General features: G+C 34.9%; 1 protein-coding gene across 31 annotated transcripts in view; it reads left to right on the top strand.

The window, feature by feature from the left end:
• Positions 1–24,717, top strand: part of LOC112460084 (twitchin) — an 85,817-nt gene that overhangs the window by 5,673 nt on the left and 55,427 nt on the right. For 13 of the 31 annotated variants that reach the window (XM_025024580.1, XM_025024579.1, XM_025024562.1 and 10 more), the window contains 33 exons: positions 11–220; positions 593–649; positions 757–813; positions 1,055–1,111; positions 1,182–1,241; positions 1,321–1,440; positions 1,706–1,762; positions 2,909–2,962; positions 3,058–3,102; positions 3,191–3,244; positions 3,609–3,674; positions 4,049–4,102; positions 4,257–4,289; positions 4,534–4,572; positions 4,709–4,738; positions 4,863–4,901; positions 5,051–5,089; positions 5,260–5,298; positions 5,594–5,632; positions 5,745–5,783; positions 5,961–5,999; positions 6,435–6,482; positions 6,621–6,662; positions 7,224–7,268; positions 7,575–7,721; positions 8,655–8,840; positions 9,074–9,088; positions 10,635–10,814; positions 12,823–12,867; positions 16,113–16,154; positions 20,305–20,455; positions 20,639–20,875; positions 21,063–21,199. In XM_025024580.1, coding sequence (XP_024880348.1) covers positions 11–220; positions 593–649; positions 757–813; positions 1,055–1,111; positions 1,182–1,241; positions 1,321–1,440; positions 1,706–1,762; positions 2,909–2,962; positions 3,058–3,102; positions 3,191–3,244; positions 3,609–3,674; positions 4,049–4,102; positions 4,257–4,289; positions 4,534–4,572; positions 4,709–4,738; positions 4,863–4,901; positions 5,051–5,089; positions 5,260–5,298; positions 5,594–5,632; positions 5,745–5,783; positions 5,961–5,999; positions 6,435–6,482; positions 6,621–6,662; positions 7,224–7,268; positions 7,575–7,721; positions 8,655–8,840; positions 9,074–9,088; positions 10,635–10,814; positions 12,823–12,867; positions 16,113–16,154; positions 20,305–20,455; positions 20,639–20,875; positions 21,063–21,199 — 2,502 coding nt within the window. Of the gene's footprint in view, positions 1–10; positions 221–592; positions 650–756; positions 814–1,054; positions 1,112–1,181; positions 1,242–1,320; positions 1,441–1,705; positions 1,763–2,908; positions 2,963–3,057; positions 3,103–3,190; positions 3,245–3,608; positions 3,675–4,048; positions 4,103–4,256; positions 4,290–4,533; positions 4,573–4,708; positions 4,739–4,862; positions 4,902–5,050; positions 5,090–5,259; positions 5,299–5,593; positions 5,633–5,744; positions 5,784–5,960; positions 6,000–6,434; positions 6,483–6,620; positions 6,663–7,223; positions 7,269–7,574; positions 7,722–8,654; positions 8,841–9,073; positions 9,089–10,634; positions 10,815–12,822; positions 12,868–16,112; positions 16,155–16,963; positions 17,000–20,304; positions 20,456–20,638; positions 20,876–21,062; positions 21,200–24,717 lie in introns of all 31 variants that reach the window. The other 18 variants (XM_025024581.1, XM_025024566.1, XM_025024557.1 and 15 more) reach the window with 18 other exon arrangements.

Here is a 24,717-nt window from a genome sequence, read left to right as displayed (position 1 = left end):
ACCTGACGAAGTGTCAAAAGATAAAACACTTTTACATGATACACCTAAATCTAAAATACAGCTACACAAATCTGATGAGGTGCCGAAAGATAAGACATTTTTGCGTGATACACCTACGGCTAAAATACAAAAAACTGACGAAGCGTCAAAAGATAAAACACATCTACAGGACACACCTACTCATAAAATACATCCTCACAAATCTGACGAAAAAATCGAGGTATATGACACTTACATCACACATACATACACATACACACATATGAAGAGTACAGGGGAAAAATGATCAATGTTCATGTTGCACCCTGATAGTTCTTCCTTACCAGGGCGTGGACTATGATCGCTTTTTTCCAGCACAATATATCTTTCGGCCTTATTTCCAATGAATTGTAACTGTTCTTGATCAAAACAGATACGAATTATGAAAGTTCTTTGAAAGTTCTTTTAAAATGCCACAAGATAGCATAATCAAAGTAATTTTATAAAAAGTGGACTTTAGTCGTTTTTTCCCTGTATCCTTTATATATATCGTAATTACAAATATATATTTTAGATATAGATATACTTTATCTTTAAAATATTAATATTGTAGGACGTTTCGCCGACCAAGCCGAAAGAACGTGACACTGATTCTAAAACACGTGACAAAGTAAGCAAATTAATACATTATATGAGTACTGTGCAGTGTGCACGAATAGTGCAAATTTATACAAGGGGGGAGGGTATATCATATTCTAAATATAAATATTATTTTAGGACTTACCGAAAACTAAAGATAAATCATCCCTTCGTCAATCTGACGAGAAAATCGAGGTACACGTTACATATATACAACATTACAAGTATATTACACTGTATAATTTTTTTACTTATTTCTTTTAACAAAGTTGACACATTTAGAATATTTGATATAAACGGAGAGAGAGTGAGAATAAATTATCCAAAAATGACGAAATACATTAGATACTTTTACGCGTAGACAGTAGTTATTGTTGTACAATTGAATTGTTAGTTTTTAAAAGAATACAATAGTCTAAATACGGTATTATTTTAGGATTTGCCCAAAGCAAAAGATAAACCGTTCCGTCGTCAATCCGACGAAGAAATCGAGGTACACGTTACACATTGCACATCACATTGTATAGATTTTTGTATATATTTTTTAACGCTGACACTTTTAGGATATTTCGTACAAGCGGAGAGAACGTGAAAACAAAGCACACAAAGACAAAACAGATGAGGTACATCACGTAACACATCTCGCATACTTAAATAAATCTGTAAAATAATGAGCATGACTTTAAAGAATCGTTATTATAGGATACACCGGTAATTAAGCCTAAGAGACGTGTGTCTAAACCTGATGATCAAACGGAAGCAGATAAAATATCTTTGGACAAAACAAAAGCGCGTGATATCAAGCCCGCGCGAAGTAACGAGGTAGATTATAGACAACGAGACACATAATATCCGCACAGTTATTTAAAAAATAATTACTTTTATCCATTTACATTATCTTTGATATTTGACGATGAAAGAATAATGATCGGTAGCAAATCGACAGAATTTATATTTTAGAAAAGTTATATCTATTAAAGTTCACTAATGCACGCGAAATAAATACAAAATTATATTTTTTTTGTAAAAAAAATACAATATCTGTATATAGAATATAGAATTCGTTAAAACATGCTTAAACTTTTAGGACAAATTGGCACCGAAAGCGAAAGGACACGATGATAGACACGTCCCACACCGTGAGGTACACGAAAATATAAATACATATGACACTTTGCTTCACTTTACTCTACTTTACACAATTCACATTTTCCTACTTCGCACTCACATAACTCTGACACAGCTTTGGTAAAGTGCACCGTTATTTTAGGATGCTACAGACGCATCACACAAACCTCCACTCGACCGAGATGTCAAAACTTACTACACACACTACAATTACGTTAGTTAGACAATACTTATCATCTTATAGTGGACGGTGAAACTTATTATTTTTGTTTATTTTAAGATTGATGTATTATTTTAGGACGTATGGGCACCGAAATCCATCGAGCGCGAACCAAATTCTGTCACAATCGATAAGGTACACACATATTGCACACATACACGACACATACGCATGTATATGACGTGAAATAGATTTATCAGAAAGAAATATTAATCAATTCAAAATACGCATCGACACAATTATTTATTTTTTAATTTTTTAGGATGTTTTATTACCTATCGTTAAACCGCAAACACACGAATCTGACGACGATATTGAGGTACAGGATACGCATATATACAGTGCAGTATATATTTTTTAATTATAAATTAGTCGTGATTAATGTAATGAAATATTGCGCGACCGTAGGATATCTGGGCTTCGAGAACCGACGAGGACGACGCGCCTAAACCTATCAGAAAATTAGAGGTACATGCAATTTTGACACTACGGTTTTTTCTACTTTCGTTATTTACAGTATGGGTCGTAATTTATCGGTACATTTTAGGATTTGCGAGTTTCCAAAGTTGCGCCGTATAAAATCGGGGACAAAGTCGAGGTACATATTTACAAGTATTTATGCACTATCCGAAAATTATACATCTGTTCGGTACACGACGATTTTTTAAATTTATCTCACAGGAACCTACGTCCACACCCGCGCCTAAACTTGCATCTAAGCCTAGGAACGGCGTAAGCAAGCCCAAAGAGATCAGGGTACACGTTTTTCACATTCACACATTCACAATAATCTTAATATTTAATACACTTAATATTATAACACTTAATATTTAAATTGAGACGTTTTTACTTTATTCATTTTACATTCTTATCCGTTTGCGAAAGAGATGAGAAGAAATGAAATGAGCTTTTCGGATAGATTTTATCCTTCAATCTTTTTAGGAAAGCGATATACCCGAACACGAAGTGGGCGAGATCAAACGCAAAGAGGCCAAGGTACACATTCGCACACGTACAATTGCACGCATTCAAATACACACAGTACACGATAAATTTAGATTAATATCATTTTCTTTATTTTTTTATTTTAGAGCAAAGATACTAACTCTACACTTGACAAGGAAGAGGTGCCCAAGGTATATACAATACAAAATGGCAAAAATATGTACACAAAACACACTCTTTATGTTGACGGCGTTATTTTATTAAATTTTGCAATTGTAGAAAAAGGTGTCCACTAGACGTAGGTCGTCGACGAAATCGGTGGAAAATTCCGAGGTATAAAAGATTATATCTCACCGATCTTCATTTTCTTTTGATGCTAATCACTGGCTCTTTCCACTTGCCTGGTCGCATAATCTTCGATAACTCCTCATTCTCTTTGCACATGTAATCTTCGATGCACACGCATTTTTCACTTTTCTCTACGCTGTAATCTTCGAAGCTGTCTATCTTGCGTCTTCGCAAATGTGCGTTGATATTCTTCGTTGAGTTAACCATTGTGACAGTTGACTCGACATGCCAACGGCATTTTCTTCTGTCATTTCTTCACGATAATCGTTTTCTTCTTCTCTTACTGCTTCTCTTCTTCTTGCTCTTCTTCAAAACGTATACATTTTGGTTGATTATAAATATTGTTTAGGACCAAGAACCAGTATTGAAACCAAAGAAGAAGAAACCTAAATCTGCGGATGAATCTAACAACAAGGTATACGATTACATATTAACAATACATATCACGGTTATAAAGATATGAAAGATGAATTTTATATCTCTGTATAGGGAATAAAACGATATATGATCATTTATATATGTGAATATTAATTATAGATATTTGTTATTAATTACCGCATTGCTATTCGCTTTAAATTGTCACTAACATTAATATGCAAAATTTTTTATACTATATTATGTTGCAAAATAGAATAGAATGACAAAAGTATTTATATATATTTATTAATTATATTATATTTATAAGTATATTTTTACTATTTATGTCTTTTATACGGTTTACACATTTTTTAACAGGAATATACTCTTACAACGTATAAATCTTACAATGTATAAATAAATATTTTCTAGAAAGAGGAACCGACTACAAAACCGAAAACTCCCAGAAAACCGGAAACACCGAAGGTACACAAAAGCATAAAATCTACGCATATACAAAATTTCCAACATGATTTAAATATTTTATTTTTCTGACAATTACATTTAGCCTTCGTAAGATAAACTATAAAATTTATATTTAAAAAACACGAATTTTAAAAGCACTATTACTATATTTTAGGAAGAAGCTAAGCCTAAACCGGGAGAGGCAAAGGTATATAAAACAATTACACTTGTTGTTTTTTTATATGTAACAATTTCTTCGCTCGTGATTAACACTGACAGTTACAGCTAAAATATATACAGCGACAATTAAAGCATAATACATAAAATATAATGCTCTTCTCTAATACCACGCCATATTTAAAAAATGAGCACCAGCTACATTAACCACGTGTCGTAAATGTGTAACTTAAGATATTTTCGTTTACATTCAAACACATTTTGAACATTTTTAGGTGGAACCGAAAGCCAAACCTAAACCAGAAGAAGTAAAGGTATATTCACGCATATGCTATATATACAATATACATCTTGCAACAATATACACTTGCACACAAGTAACAGAGAGTGCAATAAAATAAAATAAAAATGGCAAATGGGGAACACTATTAAACTCTCGTACACTTTTAGGAAGCCAAGCCTAAATCAGATGAACCGAAGGTACACAAAACACTTTTCATACATACACACATTTTACTAAATTCAATAATCAGTTCAATTATATCACGGTCTATTGGCATAAAAAGTAAGACATTAACACTCAAATTTACGCCTGCACTTTTAGGAGGAACCAAAAATCAAACCTAAAGCAGAGGAAGCAAAGGTATAACATTTAAATTCAGGATTATTTTGCAGCAATACGTAGTTATACAAGCCTAGCTCGTGGTTGACAAAAGAAAAATATGCACAGAATGTAGCAAATAAATGTGGCAAATAGAAAACACTTTTTAAACACCAATCATACACTTTTAGGAAGCGCCAAAGGTGAAGCCTAAACCGGACGAAATAAAGGTACATAAAATGTTTGTCGTACTGTTTAGAAGTAAATCTAGGCTCAGTTGTCAGATTTTTAAAATGCGGTCAATCTGCGCTGTAGCGATGATATGAGAAACAAACAATATTTTATTTTATGTATACACTTATATTATATATACACTACTATTTTATATATACACTTTTTGGAGGAACCAAAAGCTAAAATTAAAACGGAAGAACTGAAGGTACACTTGTGCTATCTTGCAACACTATACACATCATACATTTGGTACAAGTAGTATACAAGAATAACAAAACAAAAAATAAGAAAAATTTAGGTATTATTTGGAGGTATCGTTTTTGCAATTATAATTTTAAATAAAGATTAAAATTAAGTAAAAATCGTTCGATACTCAAATAAGGTCAGGGGAAGGCAAGGTATACGGTACATTTTTTCACAATTATTTTTTCCACTTATGGTTATACTTTTCATTTACACACATTTATACATAAATATTATAATTGTAAAAACGCTTTTAGGTCGAAGAAAAGCCTAAGGCTAAACCAGGTGAAATTAAGGTAAACGAAATACTTGTACAGTTAAAAAGTTAACAGAAACATACAAAATATAACATTAAAAATCAGAATTTAACAAATACAATACCATTATTAAATACTCGTACATTTTTAGGAAACACCGACGACCAAACCTAAACCAGACGAATTAAAGGTATATCAAACACTGTTATATATTTATCAAAATTAAAATTTTTACTGGAAATTTTAGAATACATAAAAAAAAAACATTAAGCACTAAATATTGCGAAAACTAATTCAAAAAGTATAAATCTGTCGTAAATTATCAATACTTTATACATAAATATTATAATTATAAAAACACTTTTAGGTCGAAGAAAAGCCTAAGGCTAAACCAGGGGAAATTAAGGTAAACAAAACATTTGTACAGTTAACAAGTTAACAGAAACATGCAAAATATAACATTAAAAAACAAAATATAACAAATATAATACCATTATGTTAAATAGTCGTACATTTTTACATTTTTCGCTATTAAAAGAAAATCGCATTTTCTACCTTTTTAAACTACATAATAATATTCTAATATATAACAGAACTGCATAATATTCTAATAGCTTATCATTGGATCTTTCGATAAAATGCCAAAAGTATTAACAAAAGCAAAACATTCCGCGTACAATTCTAAAAGAAAATCTTGCAAAAATTGCTTGCCACTTCACACACATTAATTAACATAATAAATTTATTTAAATATCCAAAAATTAATATAATTTAATATAACTTAAATTAATTTTAAAGAATGCGCAGGGCATTGAATTAAAGCAAACTTTGCTGTTTGCAGAAAGAGGAATCGGCAAAGAAACTTACGCCTAAACCAGTAGAACCTAAGGTATACTTGATAAAACACACATACATAATATAAAGACATTATAATCTAACATTTTTATATTTATATAAATTTAAATTAAAACAGGGTATACATTTACCAAGAAATATAATTATTTAATTTTTATATTTTAATTTACAGAAGGAAGAAGAGATCACTAAGAAAAGCCTAAAGTCCGTTAAGGTAATTACAATTTTAAAAAATTAAGTAAAGTTTGTTAATAATTATAAACATGTTATAAACATGAATTTTTAACCCTTAAATGCCACACCTCTCAAGAATCTCGTAAATGACACATGGGGTCTAAAAGACCCCAGCATGAAAAATGTCTTCTTACTCATTAATTTTTTTATATTTAGTTATGAAAATTATTTTCAATATTGTTCAAGGCTTAGAAAAGAGAATAAAATGCTTATATTGTTAAAATTTCAATTTCAACATAGTAAAAAAAATTAAGTAAACTGAGTACTGCTAAGTGTACAAACGGGTAGGTCAATCACTCAACTATCATCAATGGGAGCATGAGCTCCATTTTTGGCAAGAACATTTGAAAACATTTCATTCTAAAGGGTCTGGGGTCCGCTGTACCCCGGGTGGCATTTAAGGGTTAAATATTAGTATTATTTAATATTGAGAGAGAAACATTTTTAATTCTCTTCTTTGTGATTATTTGCAAAATATTTTATGAGATTTTGGGAAAAAAAGATATATATGTTAGTAATGTTAAACTTTAATTCGTTTCAGCAACTCGAGGAAGAGAAGAAAACTCAAGAGAAAGTCGAGCTTAAGGTAATTTTATTTCTTTCATCACATCTATCGACAATCGTTCAAAGTAACGTCCAGTATACGTCCATCCTTAGTAGATATAGAAGCAATAACGAAATTAGTATTAGATAAATGTTTGATTTAATTTATTTATTAATATTTCATTTACAATTTTATGCGACTTAATTTAGTATTATTAAATTAATAATATTAGATAAGCGTTTTGTCCGTTCTCTTGCTTCTTGAAATTTGTTTTCAATGTACCGCGAAGCCAATACGTATATCGATACCTCACGAAGCTGTTCTCCTAACAACGATGTATTAATGCAGCCAAAGGATGCCGAGACCAAACCGAAATTCCGTATACCACCGAAACAGGAAGTAAAAACCGAAAGATTTCAGGGGATTCAGCTTAAGCCGGTTTCGAAGAATTCGAAACAGCCTCAGCAGGCTGAAAATGGCGGTGTGGAACTTAAGGTAGCCCCGTTGAAGGGGGTTAACGCAATCTTGCCGCGCAATCTCTATGTTTCGCGCTCTCTCTTCTGTGTCTCTAAAACTTCCTCTCTAAATTTCGATTTACAGCAGTTTCTAATTTCGCACTGTTCAACAGCGCCGAAACATATATATTTGTGCGCATTCCTATTTCTATACCTATGTATTTCAAGATACTTCTCACTCTATGTTCTTAATACAGATTAAATTAATCAAAAACGTTCTCACGGTAAACTTTTATCTTCTCTCTGTATTTATTTGTGCGCATTTCTATTTTTATATATGTACTTAAAAATATTTCTCACACCATGTTCTTAATACAAGTCAAATTAATCAAACGTTCTCACTGTAAACTTATCTTCTCTCTGTATTTATATTTGTACGCATTCTTATTTCTACATGTACTTTAAAATATATCTCACTCCATGTTCTTAATACAAGTGAAATTAATTAAACGTTCTCGCTGTAAACTTATCTTCTTTCTGTATTTATATATATATATATATATTCTCTATGTATATATATATATATATATATATATTCTATATGTATATATTACGGCATATATCTTCAAGCTCTACGCTGCGCTCATCTTTCTCCAATGTGTCCTAACTCTTCTGTGATTCACACTTAATCTATTTATGTTTTAATAACGACGTTAAAGCGACGCATCGAGATCTCTCTTAAGAGATCGATATCTTTTCTCGCATTTAATCTTCTCTGTCTTCACATATTCTTTTTTCTACACGCTCTACTTTCAATTACAAGGTTATCCGCAATATTTTCGAATAACCGAAATCTGTCCTTGCTATCGGCGACTTGTACAGGGATTTAAATCAATGCCCTGCCTGACACGTAACGGTGCTTATTTTCTCGCGAATCTCTTCGATTCTATATCGTTTAACGTTTGTCACGCAGAAAACTGAGAAGTTAGAGAAGGCCGAAGCGAAGAAGATGAAGGCACCTAAGGGGGCGAAGGAAGCGGGTTACGAACTTCCGGAGATTCCGGATTACGAAAGAGCTGTCTTAGAGAAACCTCGAGAATTCGATTTTGGCGAGTTCGTTCCTCGCGACAAGACGAAGCTCGAGAGACCGGTCACCCAGGTAAGGAGGCAGTTAAGATCTCTGTACACGAACGATTTTACATAATTATCATAAATAATAATTTAAGAAATAACAAAGCTACACATTGAAACATATTTTATAATCAGTTATTTATAAAAACAATTTATAGATTGATAGAAATTTTCTATTAGAAGTCTAACAATAAGTTAAATTAAATACTTAATAAAGTTTTTGACTAATTTAATTTTTTTTGTTTTCATGTCGCCGTGCAGAAAATCGATTCTAAGGTAAGCAATTGTCGTTTATTAATAACGAAGGTAAAATATTATTTTGCCAAATTGCCAAACTCGCACGCGCGAGGAATCCTGCGAATTTCGCAATCGTCATAAGCGTCGCTCGAGGACGTTTTGATCGAGCCTCGCGATACGCGGTTCAGGATAATTAATTTTTACGCCCTATTTACTAACGGTTTAATTATAGCCAAGGTGCGAATCTACGTAGCTTATTTTGCTTGGAAGAACGAGAAACTTTCAAAGAATATTGCATGTCTAAAAATACTTATGTAGGATATTCCAGCACCAGATGCAAATAACGAGGGTTTAAATAGTATCATATATCTATGATACGAACAATTTAATTATTATTTTATTTATGTATACACTTTATTATTACGTTCAATTTTTTAACATTAAGTATAATAATTATATCTTAAATTTATGTTTTGTTAAATCAAAATCTGGAATTACTCATGGTACTCCGAGAACGCCCTTATTATTTTTTTAATTGCTTATTATATTTATTTGATTTTTTAAAATTGAACTATTTTCAAAATAAAAAAATATAGTTAATATGGTGAAAATATGGTTTAATAATAATCCTTCGGATTAGAAATCAGCACGATTCTTTCCAGAACCGTGACGTAGTATTTTAGCGTCGAAAATCGACCTCATATTTTCCGTTCCCCTTGAAGACGCAGTGCACCCGCGCCATAAATATCCACCTACATAATTCGCAATTAACGCATTGCGAATGGACAGGGATATAGGGGCAGGGGGAGAAAAGCGAAAAGGGGTAATAATCAGTCGATTTCAATCTTGCCTTGGCAAGCGATGAATGCCTCCTGTGCGACGCGCGACGTCGCGCCTGCAACTATTTTGGCGGATAAATGCTCGTATATCATCCCCCTGAAATCGGTTTCTCGTCGTCGCCGTCGTCGTCGTCGTCGACGTCGTGAACGAGAAATGGGGAAAACATTGATCGCTATTTTCGGCCTTATTACGACCGACCCAATAGCAACTCGTGCTCGAATCGCAGGGTCAGTCGTAATCGCCCTACGTACGTGTTAAGTCACCGCGTTAACGCCCCCGATACGTCGATATCGGTAAATTCATCGCGAAACTCGTTTAGATCGCCATCGAGTAATGGTTCCTTATTAATTAAGAAGTCATTAAAGTGTATTTGTGGATTAAGCCAAAAAGATCGACTAACTGTGATTCTGTCTAGTTTTATTAATTCAAATATTTAAATCTTAAAGAAACGTAATTCATATTTATCGAATAATATATCAGCATCCTCTTTTCAATTAATTATATAGAGAAAAAGAGACTCCGTGTAATTACCTAAGAAATTATTCATTATTGATGAATCGTTGATGAAACGGGGCTAAATTTTTTTTCTGTGAGGATTCATTTACGGTTAATTAATGTAATCGGAAGAAATGCTAAATTAATTATCAAAATTTAAAAGAGATTTAACTTTTTGCTTAATCTTTTAAACGGGCTTGATCTCGGAGGAAGTAAGCGCTATTAATCGATCAATTTTCGATCGTCGCAGCCGAAGTTACCGGAGATTAAAGCGCCCGAGGCACCCAAGATCGAAGTTATCAAGGACGTGACACCGATCGGTAGCAGAAAGGGCTCTTTAGCACCCGGAAGCGGTGCCAGCAGTCGACGCGGCTCGCTCATACCACCCGAGGAATTGGGTCGTAGGCCCAGCTTGCTCATCAGTGACGAGGTATGTTACGGAATGTACTGTGTGATCATGAAAGTATATAGACTACCTTGTAGGGGACTGAGCTGAAGAATGCAACAGAGATACAAAAAAGTGATATATTCAAAGATTCTGATTTAGTTTCTTCAAATTGCCAACTAAATTTTCAAGAAAAACTCAATTTATCTTTAATTTACATACTTTAAGTTGTAAGACAAGCGACACTAATAGAAATTAGTTAAAAACCAAAGTTAATTGAATTATCAGCTAATTAGCTATTACACAAATAGAATTTAACGAGTTTTAAACATTGTTGCATTTTTACGTGCTCGCGAGATCACCCAGTTTGCTTGCTTTGAAGAAATCCGATGTCTAAGGAAACAGATCATTACTGAACTTGTTAATTTATTGGAAGAATCTTGTCAAATCGCCAGACATTGTTCCAATTAGCTTCAAAGTTCGGAAATAAATGACTGTGACGCGATCTATTCTAGTAGAATATTAAATCACAAATCAATATTAAGGTCTCATTAAGAGTCGCCCGATGTCTTCTTTTATAATTGCATTAGCAAGAGAATTATTTCATTCGTAATTACCTGTTATTCTACCGTCATGTCAATAAAGCAAAGAGGGTGATATGGCACACTTTGCACTCTTAAATATACATATATGATTACGAGAATTATTTAGAAAGATTATTTTAATGTATTTTTTAATATATTTTTTTAGGGAGAAGTATATGAATATAAAATGGATATATATATATATATATATATATATTAAATTAATTGAAATATTTCAATTTATTTCAATATTATTAAATTAATAAACAATTTTTTTAAAATTAATCTAACGTATAAAATTGTGAGCCGCTTTCTGTGCAATACGTTACGTTACAAATATATTTCAGAGTGCAAAGTGCGAGTCCCATTAGGTAGATGATTAACGAGTCGCGTAAGACCCTCGACGAACAAGTAGGTAGATGAGACTGGCTACTGCTGGTTGGCCCTAGGACTTTTTGTAGCTTTTTTTTGAGTTTTATGGTGTAAGTCCAGTGATGGTCTTAGTGGTCGTACTCGTGATAGATATACGCGCCGTGAATCCCCGACGACGAATAAGCTCGTCGAGTGACGCACGTCGCATTTAGTGTCAGCAAGGCGTGAGATTTAGAGTTTTAGAACCCCCACCCCCTTCATCAAATGAAAGATCCAGAGTTGACCAGCTTCTGAAGCATATACTCCTTCCCTCCCTCGTCTCTTTCCCCCTTCTGCTACCCCGGGAAAAGTCGAGTCCCGTTATCTCCCGTTGTTAGCAAAAGCATTTCTCTCCCTCAAAAAAAAGAAAAAGATAATGGAAAAGCGAGCAACCTGTGACGCGTAAAAATCGAGGACGTCCCAAGATCGGTGCATATCGTCTCGCGGAACGCAAGAGCCTGAAGAACTATAAACGGACGCTTCCTCCAAGAGAAGATCGTCGAAGAAACGCACGGATAATTGCCGACCATGTGTGGTATTACCTCAGCCGAGAGCGAGGACGATCGAAAGCGTTCCCCGTGAAATGTGCAATCAGATATCTCCATTACATTCGAGAGATAAGATCTCACACTTTGCCTTAAAATAATCTTTCTGAATTATAATTAGCGTTACAGCCTTAAGAAATATTTTTAGCTCGACTGTTTATGACTACGGAGACGCTTTCGGGGTGTAAAAATAGGCGGAAATGCATTAATTAAAGCTACTAAAATTAAACAGACGCACAACTTGCCGTTAATTAATTTTAGTTAATTTCCCGAGACTTGGTTCGGTTTCAAGATAAAGATAAAGCGGGGAATGCGTTTCGATACGTCCAACACAGGGCGATAGGGCACACGTACGCCGGCCGATCGAAACGATCGCGCACTACTCTGTTATACGACGTAGACATATGTTGCAGCATCGTACATTGTGTACACACGCACAAACACACATACACACACGTGCGCATACAAGCATCTTTACCTCGCAGTAGTGGTTAATAGAGATTTGGTCCATAGGAGCATAGGAAGCTTCGTCCCGGCGAGGTGGTGGACGAGCGCAAGGTGAGATAAATCGCTGAGAAAAGCGCGGAAGCGAATGTCTCGTCTGCAACCTTACTCGACTACCAAATGCACTTTTATTCTTACTTACTTTTCTCACACACTCTCTCTCTCTTTCGTACACACTCACCGGAGTATCGCGTAAAGAGAATCAAGCGTCTGCACCGTCTGCACTCTGAAACAAGTGAATCAGAAATGTTAAGAACTGCGTGAAATTTAAAACCTAATCTCTTTTCAGTCTTGTGTCTATGATGGCTTCGCGAGTGATTAGTAACTCAAAGGTCCGTGGTTCGATTCCGGCCCGGCCTTCATCTCACATATACCTCGCTTAAGAGGTGGAATGCCCATTTTTAATGGGAAGTCGAAGGATTAAAGTTCCAATGGATTATCCGTTTAAGAGTTTAAAGAATTATTGCATAGTGCAAGAGGTCGACGGTAAAAGAGATTTATTGAAATTATACATATATATTGGGCTTAGAGTTGTTTGTGTCAAATTACCTTTGAGTAGAAGACACCTTAATCTCCCTCAACCGAGGGAAATTTGAAAAAACCCCTCTATGTCCATGATGCTAGACATTGCTCCGAGATCTCGGACGGGGAAAGTTGACCAATCGCATTGGTCAATTGGTAGAATTGTTTAAATGTGTTTGGTCAAATTCTTTCTTCGTCCGAGATCTCAGAGCGATTGCTAGCGTCGTGGACACAAGGCTTTATTTATAAATAACATCAGCGTGTAAACTTTTTTAGATTTTTTTCATCAATTAGTTTTTGAGAACAAACTTAATTTAGTACTGAAAAAGATTTGTTAGTGAAGTCGAAACGTTTATTTGATATCGATTATAATTATGAAAATAAAGTTTTTCTTATTAATGTAATAATACTTAGCTCGTATCGTTGAGCCATTATTCCCTCATATTGCTTTGAGAACAAAGCTCAAGATTTTTATTAAAACTTTTAGGTCGCAGTAAAAGTTTTATCACCTAATTCTTTATGTGTATTTCTTACAAAGCATGAAGCCAACGTATTTGAGACATGAAAAAAGTCTATTCTGTGCTGAGTTTTTGTTCTATTTAAGTAAATTTCGATATAAATACACATTTCGATTTATTATTGCGGTTTTACTGAGATGCAAATTGTAATATTGGAAAAAAAACTAGTGTTATTTATAAAAGAGCTTGTGTTTCAAATTTTATGCAATTCTTAACGTTTTTCATTTTCTCTACAACCTTCTTAATGCGATTTTATTGCTAATAGGAAAATTTTGCATTCACGATTCTCTTTGCTCGATTTTGCCTGCTCGTTACTACTATTTACTCACGCTGGTCGTACTTTATGGCACACGATGCACGAAATCCACACGCATCGTCCTGAATCTAATCACGCACACTTTATGGCAAAAAAATGGTTTGATCTAAATTCGATTAATAAATAAACTTTACATTATCGGGAGCGAACAGTTAGATTCCCGACGATGACGTGCAAACCTTCACGTGGGAGAGTTCCAGCATCTTTTTATTTTCAAAAAACCTATTTCCTTTTTTTAACATTCTTTTTAATAGACACGTCGAAAAATCCTGTCTTTTGTTAAAATTTGTTAAATTTGTTAAAATAAAAAGATATTGGAGCGAAACTCTCGCATGTGTCTCTCTCGATGTTTCTCGATATAATCGAAGATCTGCGAGTAAAAAAAACAAATGCATCTTGGCACGGATCTGTTGCAACCGAGTCTATGCATCTCTGCCACTCTTGATGACAATAATAATAACAACAATAATATTAATTAATAACGCGAGATGAGGGGAGGAAGCCAGGGCCTGTCCGTGCAATGTGCGCGCCGAGTTGTCAGTTAATCACTCGCATATAAGGTTTCGAGTCTTCCCTGGCTTACATCTTCACCCGATAGATCACCCGGGTGTTCTTGGCAAGCATTGCGCCGCCGTAGACAGAAGCATCGGCGCTAATAAATGTCCCGTGCAGCGCGACAAGACGTGTGAATCATGCCTGACGACCGAGCGGTCGTCTCATCGTTCGCGTGAAACACTTGTTATACCTCCCCGTTTCTGCCAACGTGCAATGTGCATCGTTATCAAATTGAATTATTGTCTCGCAAATTGATTTGCAGAGCGTCTTTGTCGCGCGAAAGTGAAAACGTCTGGTTGGACTCGAACTAATTTGCTAAAGTCGAACATCGGACATTGTTCAAAAAAATCTCTTTCGAAAGTTTGTGACAAAGTTTCGAACAATTATATGTCGATAAAAGTATTTATGAGTGTATAAGATAATAGCCAATACAAACTTTTATATTTTTATATAAATTTATATTATCAAGCTTATGTTACAGTAATACACACATTAATGTAATTATAACTTCATTGAGATAACGTTGCGATGACTCGTTTGTGACTGGCCACTGATACGCCCTTGCTTCTCCAATCGACTATCTCGAACCTTCACGTTGTAAAAAATATCAATAATAGTTAGAAAGTTCCAATTGATTTACGAAACAGCGATTATATAAAATCGCAATAAAATTATAGTACAAAATTGTAACGAAATGAATGCAATGAAGAATTCGACGTGACAGGCTCGGGACAATCGAATTCTCAGATTAATTATTCTTATACGAACGGCGATTCGCTCTTCAAGAGAGCCGTCTACTTTCATGCGATCACGCGCGAGCTGGTTGCACTTAAACTCACTGACGTATTAAGTTCACCGCCGAATCGCACTGTTCTGTCCAGCAATGCACCGCACAGAAACGCAAACGCACAAGCCGTCGGCAATAACGTCGGTAAGGCGAGCCTCGAACAGCCCCCGTTTGTGTTCGTCTACCGCGATTTTTCCTCTTTGTCCCTCCACAGCTCCCGACTTTTATTCTCTTCCATATATCTTCGGAGATTAACCGAGACTTTGCCCCCCTCTCCCCCTCCCCCGAGCGAATAATAAAAGCAGCCCTTAATCTAATCTGATGCAAGAAAAGTCAGTTCTCGCCCCTTGACTTTTTAACAGAAACAGCGAAGCCAGCGCGCAGGAGCATTTTTGTTTCCCATCATTTTCGGCATCATCGCTTTTTGCCAACTGTTTCCGTAAAAGAAAAGGAGGTATTTTGATGTCTGTTCTGTGTAAATCTACGTCGGGAAATCGTTAACAAAAATCCCGCGTTAACAAAAGCAACGAAAGAGGAATTATCTTTACGATGACGAGCAGTCACTTGACCCCTCATGTGTTCGTCTCTGTGATTTTTGCAGTTGGGAAGGTTACGGCCCGGTGAGGTGTTGGTGGACACAAAGGTGAGATTTGTGTTCGCTATAACACAAAGCTTACCTGCTCAGAGTACCATACACCAGCAATCTTCCGTATTATGTATCGCTCTGTTTTTTTTTCTCTCTCTCTGTCCTACGGATACATCCCTTTTTGAATTTTTGTATTTTTCTGCGCCCCCCCCCCCCCCCAAACGCTCATGATTTTTAAGCGTCGTATTTCGCTGCCCCCCCTTGTTGCCCACGAAAAGACAAAAATAATAAGAGCCCAGCAACTAAAACGAAGACTAAAAACGTAAAAATTCGGCGAGGAAAAGCCCCCCCCCCCGGTGAGAGAGGCAAAAGCAACGCCACGCGTTACCACGAGACGGCAATAATAATATTAATAATAATAATAATAATAATAATGACGACATGACGATGATGATATTAATAATAATAAAAAGAATAATTCTGCGACATGTTTTTTAATTGAGGTTTTTGAGGTTGCTGCTGCTGCTGCTGCCCGCTATACTGTAAAACACGCTAGCCGCTATTTTCTCAACCACACCGCGGTTTAATACCGGTTTAATATCTCTTAATATTATATGTTCGTGAGAGCATATTGGCAAGCAATTTACTGATCAATAATCTGAGTTTTCTTTTCTCTCACATCGAAAGACGAATCATCCCCCTTTTTCCCCCATTGTATCGAGCACACTCCACCGATATGAGTCCGCTGCGTGTGGACCACCCACCTCAGAATTCGAAAATTCTAATCTCTCTTTGCCCCCCCTTCTTCTCTGTCTCTACCTTTCTGTCTCTATCTCATCTTTTATTTTTTCACGCACCACACACAGACTAAGTCCGGCCGACCAGGCGCGCTGCAAAAAGAGGTTAGCACAATATCTCTGTTGTGCGTGTACGCATATGTATATTTTTATATTATTTTGTATTATATATACGTTTACATATACGTTATCTCGACGTTTATTTTCTTGTTTATTGCGTGCTTAAAATTTGGAAACTATTTATACAGGATATTTGTGAATAACTTCCAAAAATCGGTTAGGTAATGTAGAGAATTGTTTATCGATTAGCAAAAACATATGTGAGACTATTACCCATTCTGAATAAAAAGTTGCATTGGAGCTTTTACGGAAAAGTTCGGTCAAAATAAATCAGAAAGTTAACATTCTCTCACGACGCAAAGATCCGCCGATTTCTTTACAATTTTGTTACAAAAAGATCGCCAAACCAGTTAATTTTATACAAAGTTTTTGGATGTTATTCTAAACCTGTATGTTCTATAAATATTTTGCAAAGAGCACTTTCTCGCGATGGTCAACGCCGGCGAAATGCGTTTGCAGACGGTGTTACCTTTGCATTGCGTCGATTTATGTGCGAACTTTGTAATTAAGAATTAAAAACACACGTATGGATCGATTCAATGTATGTAACGCCTGAAGGAAGCTCATTGCGGCCGCGTTGCGTAAATTCTGCTTATTAGTTCGAGCGGTTACACCTGTACATTTTATGCGGCTGTATAGATGCAGTTTAGACGCAATTGTAATGGTGGTAAAGAGATTGGAATTAACTTAACCAATAATTTGTTATAATTTGTTGTAAATAATTCGCGGGAAAAAGTTTGCTGATGTATTTATTTCGCTTGTGTCTCGTTTTGTGTATCACAAAAAAATTATTCATGATATCTACCACCATTAAAAATTAAGTAGTTGCAGCACGACTCGAGATCAGACTTGTCGCAGTAGTGCAACTTTATTTTAGAGTTCACGGTATACTCCAGTGAGTGAAATAAAAATGTTTAAAAAGTTATTTTATGTAAAGTCATTTTTAAAAACTTCAATTTATAAATAATCATGTATTTCTTGTCGTTAAAATAATTTATTATTCACGCGAATAGCTTGCCAGTTTGATAGATCGACATTGGAGATGCCGGTTCGCTTCTACAATTTTGCATATCGCTGCGATAGATTTGAGACTGAGCAGTTCGCTCTTTGTATGTCAAAGATATTTTTATATATGTGTGAAATAACTTATTTATGTAGAATTTTATGTATAGGTGTAAATATCCATCGTGCTCACACTATATGTGTCAAATAGATTCGATCGAAATATTTTCATTTTCATCGTCACGAATACGGTGTCGCTCTTTTAAAAAGAAAGACCAAGTTTGTTCCAATTATGTTATCGTTCTGATTTATAGATGTATGACATCGTATTTGTGCATATCGTGTAGATATCGTAACGTGTCTCTTTGTAAATAATCCTGATAACTGAATTTCCCGTTAGACGAATATTCGAACGGCAATTTAATTGACGGGAATCAGATTTTGGTTTACGGAGTAAGCAATCATTTCATCGCCAAAGCAGTGAAAATAGTCATTCATATCATACACATCATGTCGAATCCATGTTTCTCTTTCTCTCTTCTCCCAACTTTCTGTATAATATCTTCTGTTAATTTTCTTAATGTATTTTCGTATTTCTAACATCGACGGCTTACGAGCACAGGCCAAGAAATATCGCTAACGATGCCTTATCGTAGATTATCATGATTAAAATATAATTAGATTGCACTAGCGAGGATAATAGCAATTAAATATGAAAAATAATATAACTTACAATTAGTGATATAATGTAGTGTTGCAATATTAATTCTAATATTGTAATTTTTTAATAATTACAAAAGAAAGTAATTTTTTAAATTTCGATTTGTACGTTCCTTTTGTTCTGCAAAGTTATCCCTCTCTATGCAATTTAATCCCGTCTGAAAGTCTCTTGACCGACGACGATTTCAAATAATAATTAACTATTATGTCACACGGCTTTAAATTCTCATCCCACGCGTAACTCGTGACTCGCACTTTCGTACTTTGCGATTCACACCATCGTGGCAGATGCGTTTCGCCACGATTTCACACACTGAACGTGCAACGACGCACGAATATCACATTCTCATCATCGTAAGAATACGAATTTCACCATCGAACGAGCATTTCTCATTCGTTTCTAAAGTTGAAAGCAGGAATGATGTAAAAATGTCTATAATAAGTCGACTTTGGTACTAATTTATATTTTCCATTATGACCATACAAATTTTGAAGAAATATTAAAATTATACTTTCCTGCTTTCTTCAACCTCTTATTCATCTGATTAATATGTTTCTTTTCTATTTCCTTTGTCCGACTATGCGTATTATACTCAATGGATTCTTACACATTTAGTAAATTATTATTTATCATTAATTATTTGAGATATTTTCTTTGTACGTAAACATTTTCTTTGTACGTAAACAAAAACAAATGTGCGGAAATGGAAGGCAAGTAAATTGATATTGTCTAACATTTCTGAAATAATTTGTTTAAAAAAATATAAATGCGATATATGAGATTAATACTTACAATTAGTCGCTAAATCTCAGAATTGAGTAAGAAAAACTCCTGAAAACGCAGTGGCTACACGCGATTGGAGAAATTGCCACGGATGTCGGAAAGTCATCATGTGAAATTATCCATACTTATCGATCCCATCTTGCTAATCAATGTATTCTAAGAAATGGACGAGTTTTTAGCACTGTCACTAATACTATTAAAACTCACTCGATTTGGTGACTAACACATAGTAACTAACGATTGAAACGTAATGCTGATTAATAATGTGAAATAACTTAATTGTAAATAACATTAACTCACAATAATTAAACGTAAATAAACGTAAGTAATAATTAAAATGTTAAAAAATATGCGACATCGCATGAGCACTGTAGATTTTTCAAGCGATAACGACGACTTCCATTTTTTTTACTTTTTTAATAACTTTTTTTTGAAAAGGAATAATTTAAGAAATAATAAAATTAACTTTTATCACGAAATAGAAATTACGATCAAAAGAAGCGCTTGTAGAAAACAACTACCCATAAATGTTCATCTAACTGTCGTCTTCTATGTGATATTATTATAGGTATGTATTGTTCATTAACTATACAATAGATCGTAATTTTCTTTGATCCTTGATGATGTACCTTGGATACAAAATCAAAATTTAATCTTGCATCGACGGAAGTCGTCGCGCGCCGTGCTTCAAATTTTCTCGCTTTATTTAAAAGCTTTTCAATGTCTATGTAAAACACGACAATGCGCGTGTAAATTCGCTGACGTTCTCATTTGAATGACGCAGCGTCGTCGTCCGAGCACAGCGGACATCAGAAGACCCAGCGTGGCGGACCTCGAGAATAGGATCAATTTACCTAGCACACCTCTGCGAGATGTTGGACCAGGCGGACCACCCCAGATCGTCGATGTCGAGGAATCGTACTCCGCCGTCGAAGGTAATGCATTTTGTTTTCAATTAATTAAGGGTTAATAAAAAAGGGTTATTAACCCTTAGGAAATAATTTCCCCAAAATCGACATAATTGCAGCAATAATAACAATGTTTTACACTGTAAAAATGTTTTTTTTGTATTATACTACTACTATAAGAATGTTGATTCTATTGGTATTTTTTCGCAGACTCGACGGCGTATCTCACCGTCGCGGTGGAGGGCACGCCCGCGCCAACCTTCAAATTCTACAAGGGCATCACCGAGATCATCGAGGGTGGCCGCTTCAAGTTCCTCACGGACTCGGAGACCAACACGATCACCCTCTGCATGAGGAAGACGAAGCCCAACGACGAGGGCACTTACAAGATCGTCGTGAGCAACATCCATGGCGAGGATTCCGCCGAGATGCAGCTCTATATTTCGGGTGAGTCGAGTTAATCGTGCAAAACCCGAATTTTCCATTTAATTTACTTATATCTAAAAAATTTGGACACTATATCTCACCATTTAATTTAATATTTAATATATTTTAATATTTGAAATATTAATAATGGCATAAAATTTGAAATTTGAAATTTGAAATTTTGATTTGTGGAATGAATGTATGACAGACGCCAGTGGTATGGACTTCCGCGCAATGTTGAAAAAGAGGAAATACCAGAAATGGAAGCGAGACGAGGCCGAGCAAGAAAAGGTAGACTTGAAGGAAGTCGAGAAGCCCATGCCGGCGTTGAAGAAAGTGGAAAAGGTACGTGTCCTCATTTCTACACACATACACATACAACGCAAATGATGTAAACTGTGCAGAAAAATTAATATTATTAAGTTACATTTGTAATCAACGTAGAGCTAAACTAGAATTTATATGTATAGGTATATATCATTCAACGTATGTCGATATCTTCAACTTTGAAACAGGTTTAATTCGTATACAATTATTTCGCATAATACTTTCAAACAAAGTTGGTTACGCATCACCTTTATAATCGCCATCAATATAATGCACATAACGGTGGTGTGCGAATGTGATTTCAGCACGTCATTAACAGCCTGATGATGTCTTCGTGAATGTGAAAACAGGTGACACATCGATGTTAGATATTCAACATAAATCTAACACCGCCTGTTGGACTCTCTACTCAATCTATTCTATAAATTCACGTTTTAATTCGAGAGTCTCTTTTCCTTTTAATTTCCATTTGACAATTAAGTATCACTAAGATACTTAATTTAATTAGAAAGAAAATAAGGAAAATAAAAGGAGACGCAACAGACTTTCTTCATTTCTTCTTTAAATTAACATTACAGAACATATTCTAGATAGATAATTAATTAAATAAATACATCAAACAATTCTTTTCATTTAGCATAGTTAACGGCAACTTAATAGAGATATAATTTTTGAAGATGACACATTTTCAAGATCTCATTGTCAGAAAGCATTTTCTGCCTGTTCCTTTCTCTCTGTCTCTCTTTCTCTTCTTCTTTTCTTTGTCTACCTCTGTCTCCTAGTCGCTACGAAGCGAACTGCAAGTGTCGAGTTGGTTCCAAGACGGCGAGGAAATAGTCATCTTGGCATCGGGTGTGGAGATCTTTCGAATTTCCCTCGTCAGGAAGGGTGAAACTAACTGGAGCTGGCTCAAGGTCTTTTTCCACGAGCGATCACACATAATAAACCCCAACAATGATATGACAGCATGACGATTACGAAACATTACGTTTAAAACACTGACAAGACAGAGTTAGAAAATCTATACTGTTAGCCTTTATTTCTTTAAATATTAACAGATTAAAGTAGTAATGAAAACATAACGAAAATGAATAATTTTACAACGATAATTATAAAGTAAGAGAAAAATTGCAGAATGATCTCTTGATTGTTATCAAAACACTTGAAACTCTACTCTCGGCATTATCTAAATTTTGACCACGCCATACAAGTTCTCTACTTCCTCCTTTGCTTCTACTTTGTCGCGCGAGCGACGTAACTTTCTCTTCTCATTTTTAACGTATGCACTTTTATGTATGGTTTAGAGTTAATGCTGCACTTCGAATTACACCTATCCCTCTTTGCCTCTTTGAGTTATTAATTTATCAAACTCTATAGAGATCGACACATCTCACTTTGGTGCTGAGAATTGATAAAGAACTCAAGATTGATGTTTATGCTTCTTTATAAAATGTATGGAAATTATTTTATTACATTGAGGGCTAGTTGTATATTTTCACATTTATCACACATTTCTCTATTAACAAGCAAGCACGATAATTAACGTGATTGAAAAGCCTGAAAGTCGCTGGTAAAAGAAAGAATGTAAAGTGTCGATAAAACGTGTGACGAAAATTGGCATTGTTGCATGTGACACTCTTCACATTAGGAGGAAAGCATTATCTCTAAACGTGTAGAAGTATCATAGAAAAAGGACTCTGATATAATCAATTTTATAGCTCTAAATAAAAGATATTCAACAATTAAATACAAAATACATATAAAATAGAGCGCTGTGAAATCGGGAAAAATGAATTAATGCATTTTTTCTCTTATAATATTTCTTTAAATATTTTTTTAAATCAGAGTTCTTTGATCGGTATTTTGGCTAATTGTATAAGAGTGGCATTAACCATGATGTGTGTGTGCTGGGCATGCAGGACATCTTCGACATTCAGCGCAGGCCAAGTTTGCAGGAGCTAATCGTCGACTGGCCAAAACTAGCGGCGCACGCCAAGGAGAAGGTTCGCGAAAAAAAAGTCTTAAAGCAATGGCATCCTTATGCATTAGATTCCAAAAAGCCACGAAACAGAGAGCAGAATCGCCCCGCAAGGCTTTCATTTCCTGCGCGGTATTCTGGTTAATTAATCTTGGATATCACAGCGCGTGATTATTTTGACATTGCGTTAACAAAAATTGTCCAATTGTACAAAAAGGGAAAATGAGACTTTTTACGTTTCGATATTTCGTCATTTATATAATTTGCCAGAATACCCACGTGTTCTTTGGATTTTCTAAACTTGACCCTTTGAGCGAAATGAGACGTAGAAATTGTGTTGTTGTAACACACAACAAAGAGATCGGCTCTGCGCGATGTAGGCGTTGTAAAAGTAACTGTGATTGATCTCTTTGTTTTATTGCGGCAGGTGTTACATCAATCCGACTGAGGATGTAAACCGAAATGAATCGAAAGCCAGTCAGTTATTCGCAAGAATTTTATATTTACATCTGTTTTGATCAAATTTTGCAAAATATGAAATAAAATTATATTAAGATTCGTAATTTTCGCAAAAATTATAGTTTAAAATTCTTGCGATTATTTACGATTGAGAGATCCCTTTGGCCTGCGCTTTTATAAATAATCTCTAAAAAAAATTTGGAAAACTATGAAATAAAGGCGCGAATATAAATTTGTTGATATTATTCATATACTCTTACGCAGATTAAATAAAAATTAACAAACTGAATCATCCATGCTTCTCGCTTGGCTTGATTAAAAATGAATTTTACTGTCACACATGCTTATCATCACGCATGCACACGCTTTCATGAATGTTTTCGAACTAAAACACATAACAATGTAGAATTGTAGATCATTAGTCGAATGGACAGGTCTCATTATTTAAACAAATTATACGAATAATTTAAATAACATTTCCTTATTTTCGCACTTTGCTCTGTTGAGTTATGTGACTTACTTATCTAAAAAGCAGCAGAACTGTCAATAAAAATGTAGCAGACATTTACTAAAAATAATAATATTCGCGACATTCGAATAATTTAATATTTGTGATATTAATTATACATTATATTTAGTAATATTTAACGTAGCACTTTTTACAGTATTTTATAACAGCTTAATATAACTTAATAATTATTATATAACTTCTTAAAGATTGTAATCACAATTAATCATGCATAACTCATAATGACGAGTAGCGATGATTATTAAGAACAATCCGAAATAACGAAACTTATGAGATCAAACATAGGGCTAGCAATGACAAGTAAATTCGTAATTAAAAGCTCATCGTAGCTCTCTCCGCTGAAAGTGATCAGCGAGCAAGATCGACACGACGTGTTCCGAGAAGATGCTGTGATCGCGGATCTGCCTTTTCTTGTTTCTAGAATAGTGGATCGCGTAGGCCGTCTCTGGCCGAATTAATACCCGACTGGCCAATCCTGCATCACTTCACCAAGACGGAGGTTGGAACGATTCTCACGTGAATCGAACTCCCTATCAATAATTTCACGTGATACTGACTGTCTGTGTGCCT

Source organism: Temnothorax curvispinosus, unplaced genomic scaffold (genome assembly GCF_003070985.1).
Source record: "Temnothorax curvispinosus isolate PA1 unplaced genomic scaffold, ASM307098v1 QBEX01010309.1, whole genome shotgun sequence".
In the NCBI taxonomy this organism is placed as follows: domain Eukaryota; kingdom Metazoa; phylum Arthropoda; class Insecta; order Hymenoptera; family Formicidae; genus Temnothorax; species Temnothorax curvispinosus.
Note: the sequence above shows the minus strand (reverse complement) of the source record. Positions and strands in the feature narration are given on the sequence as shown.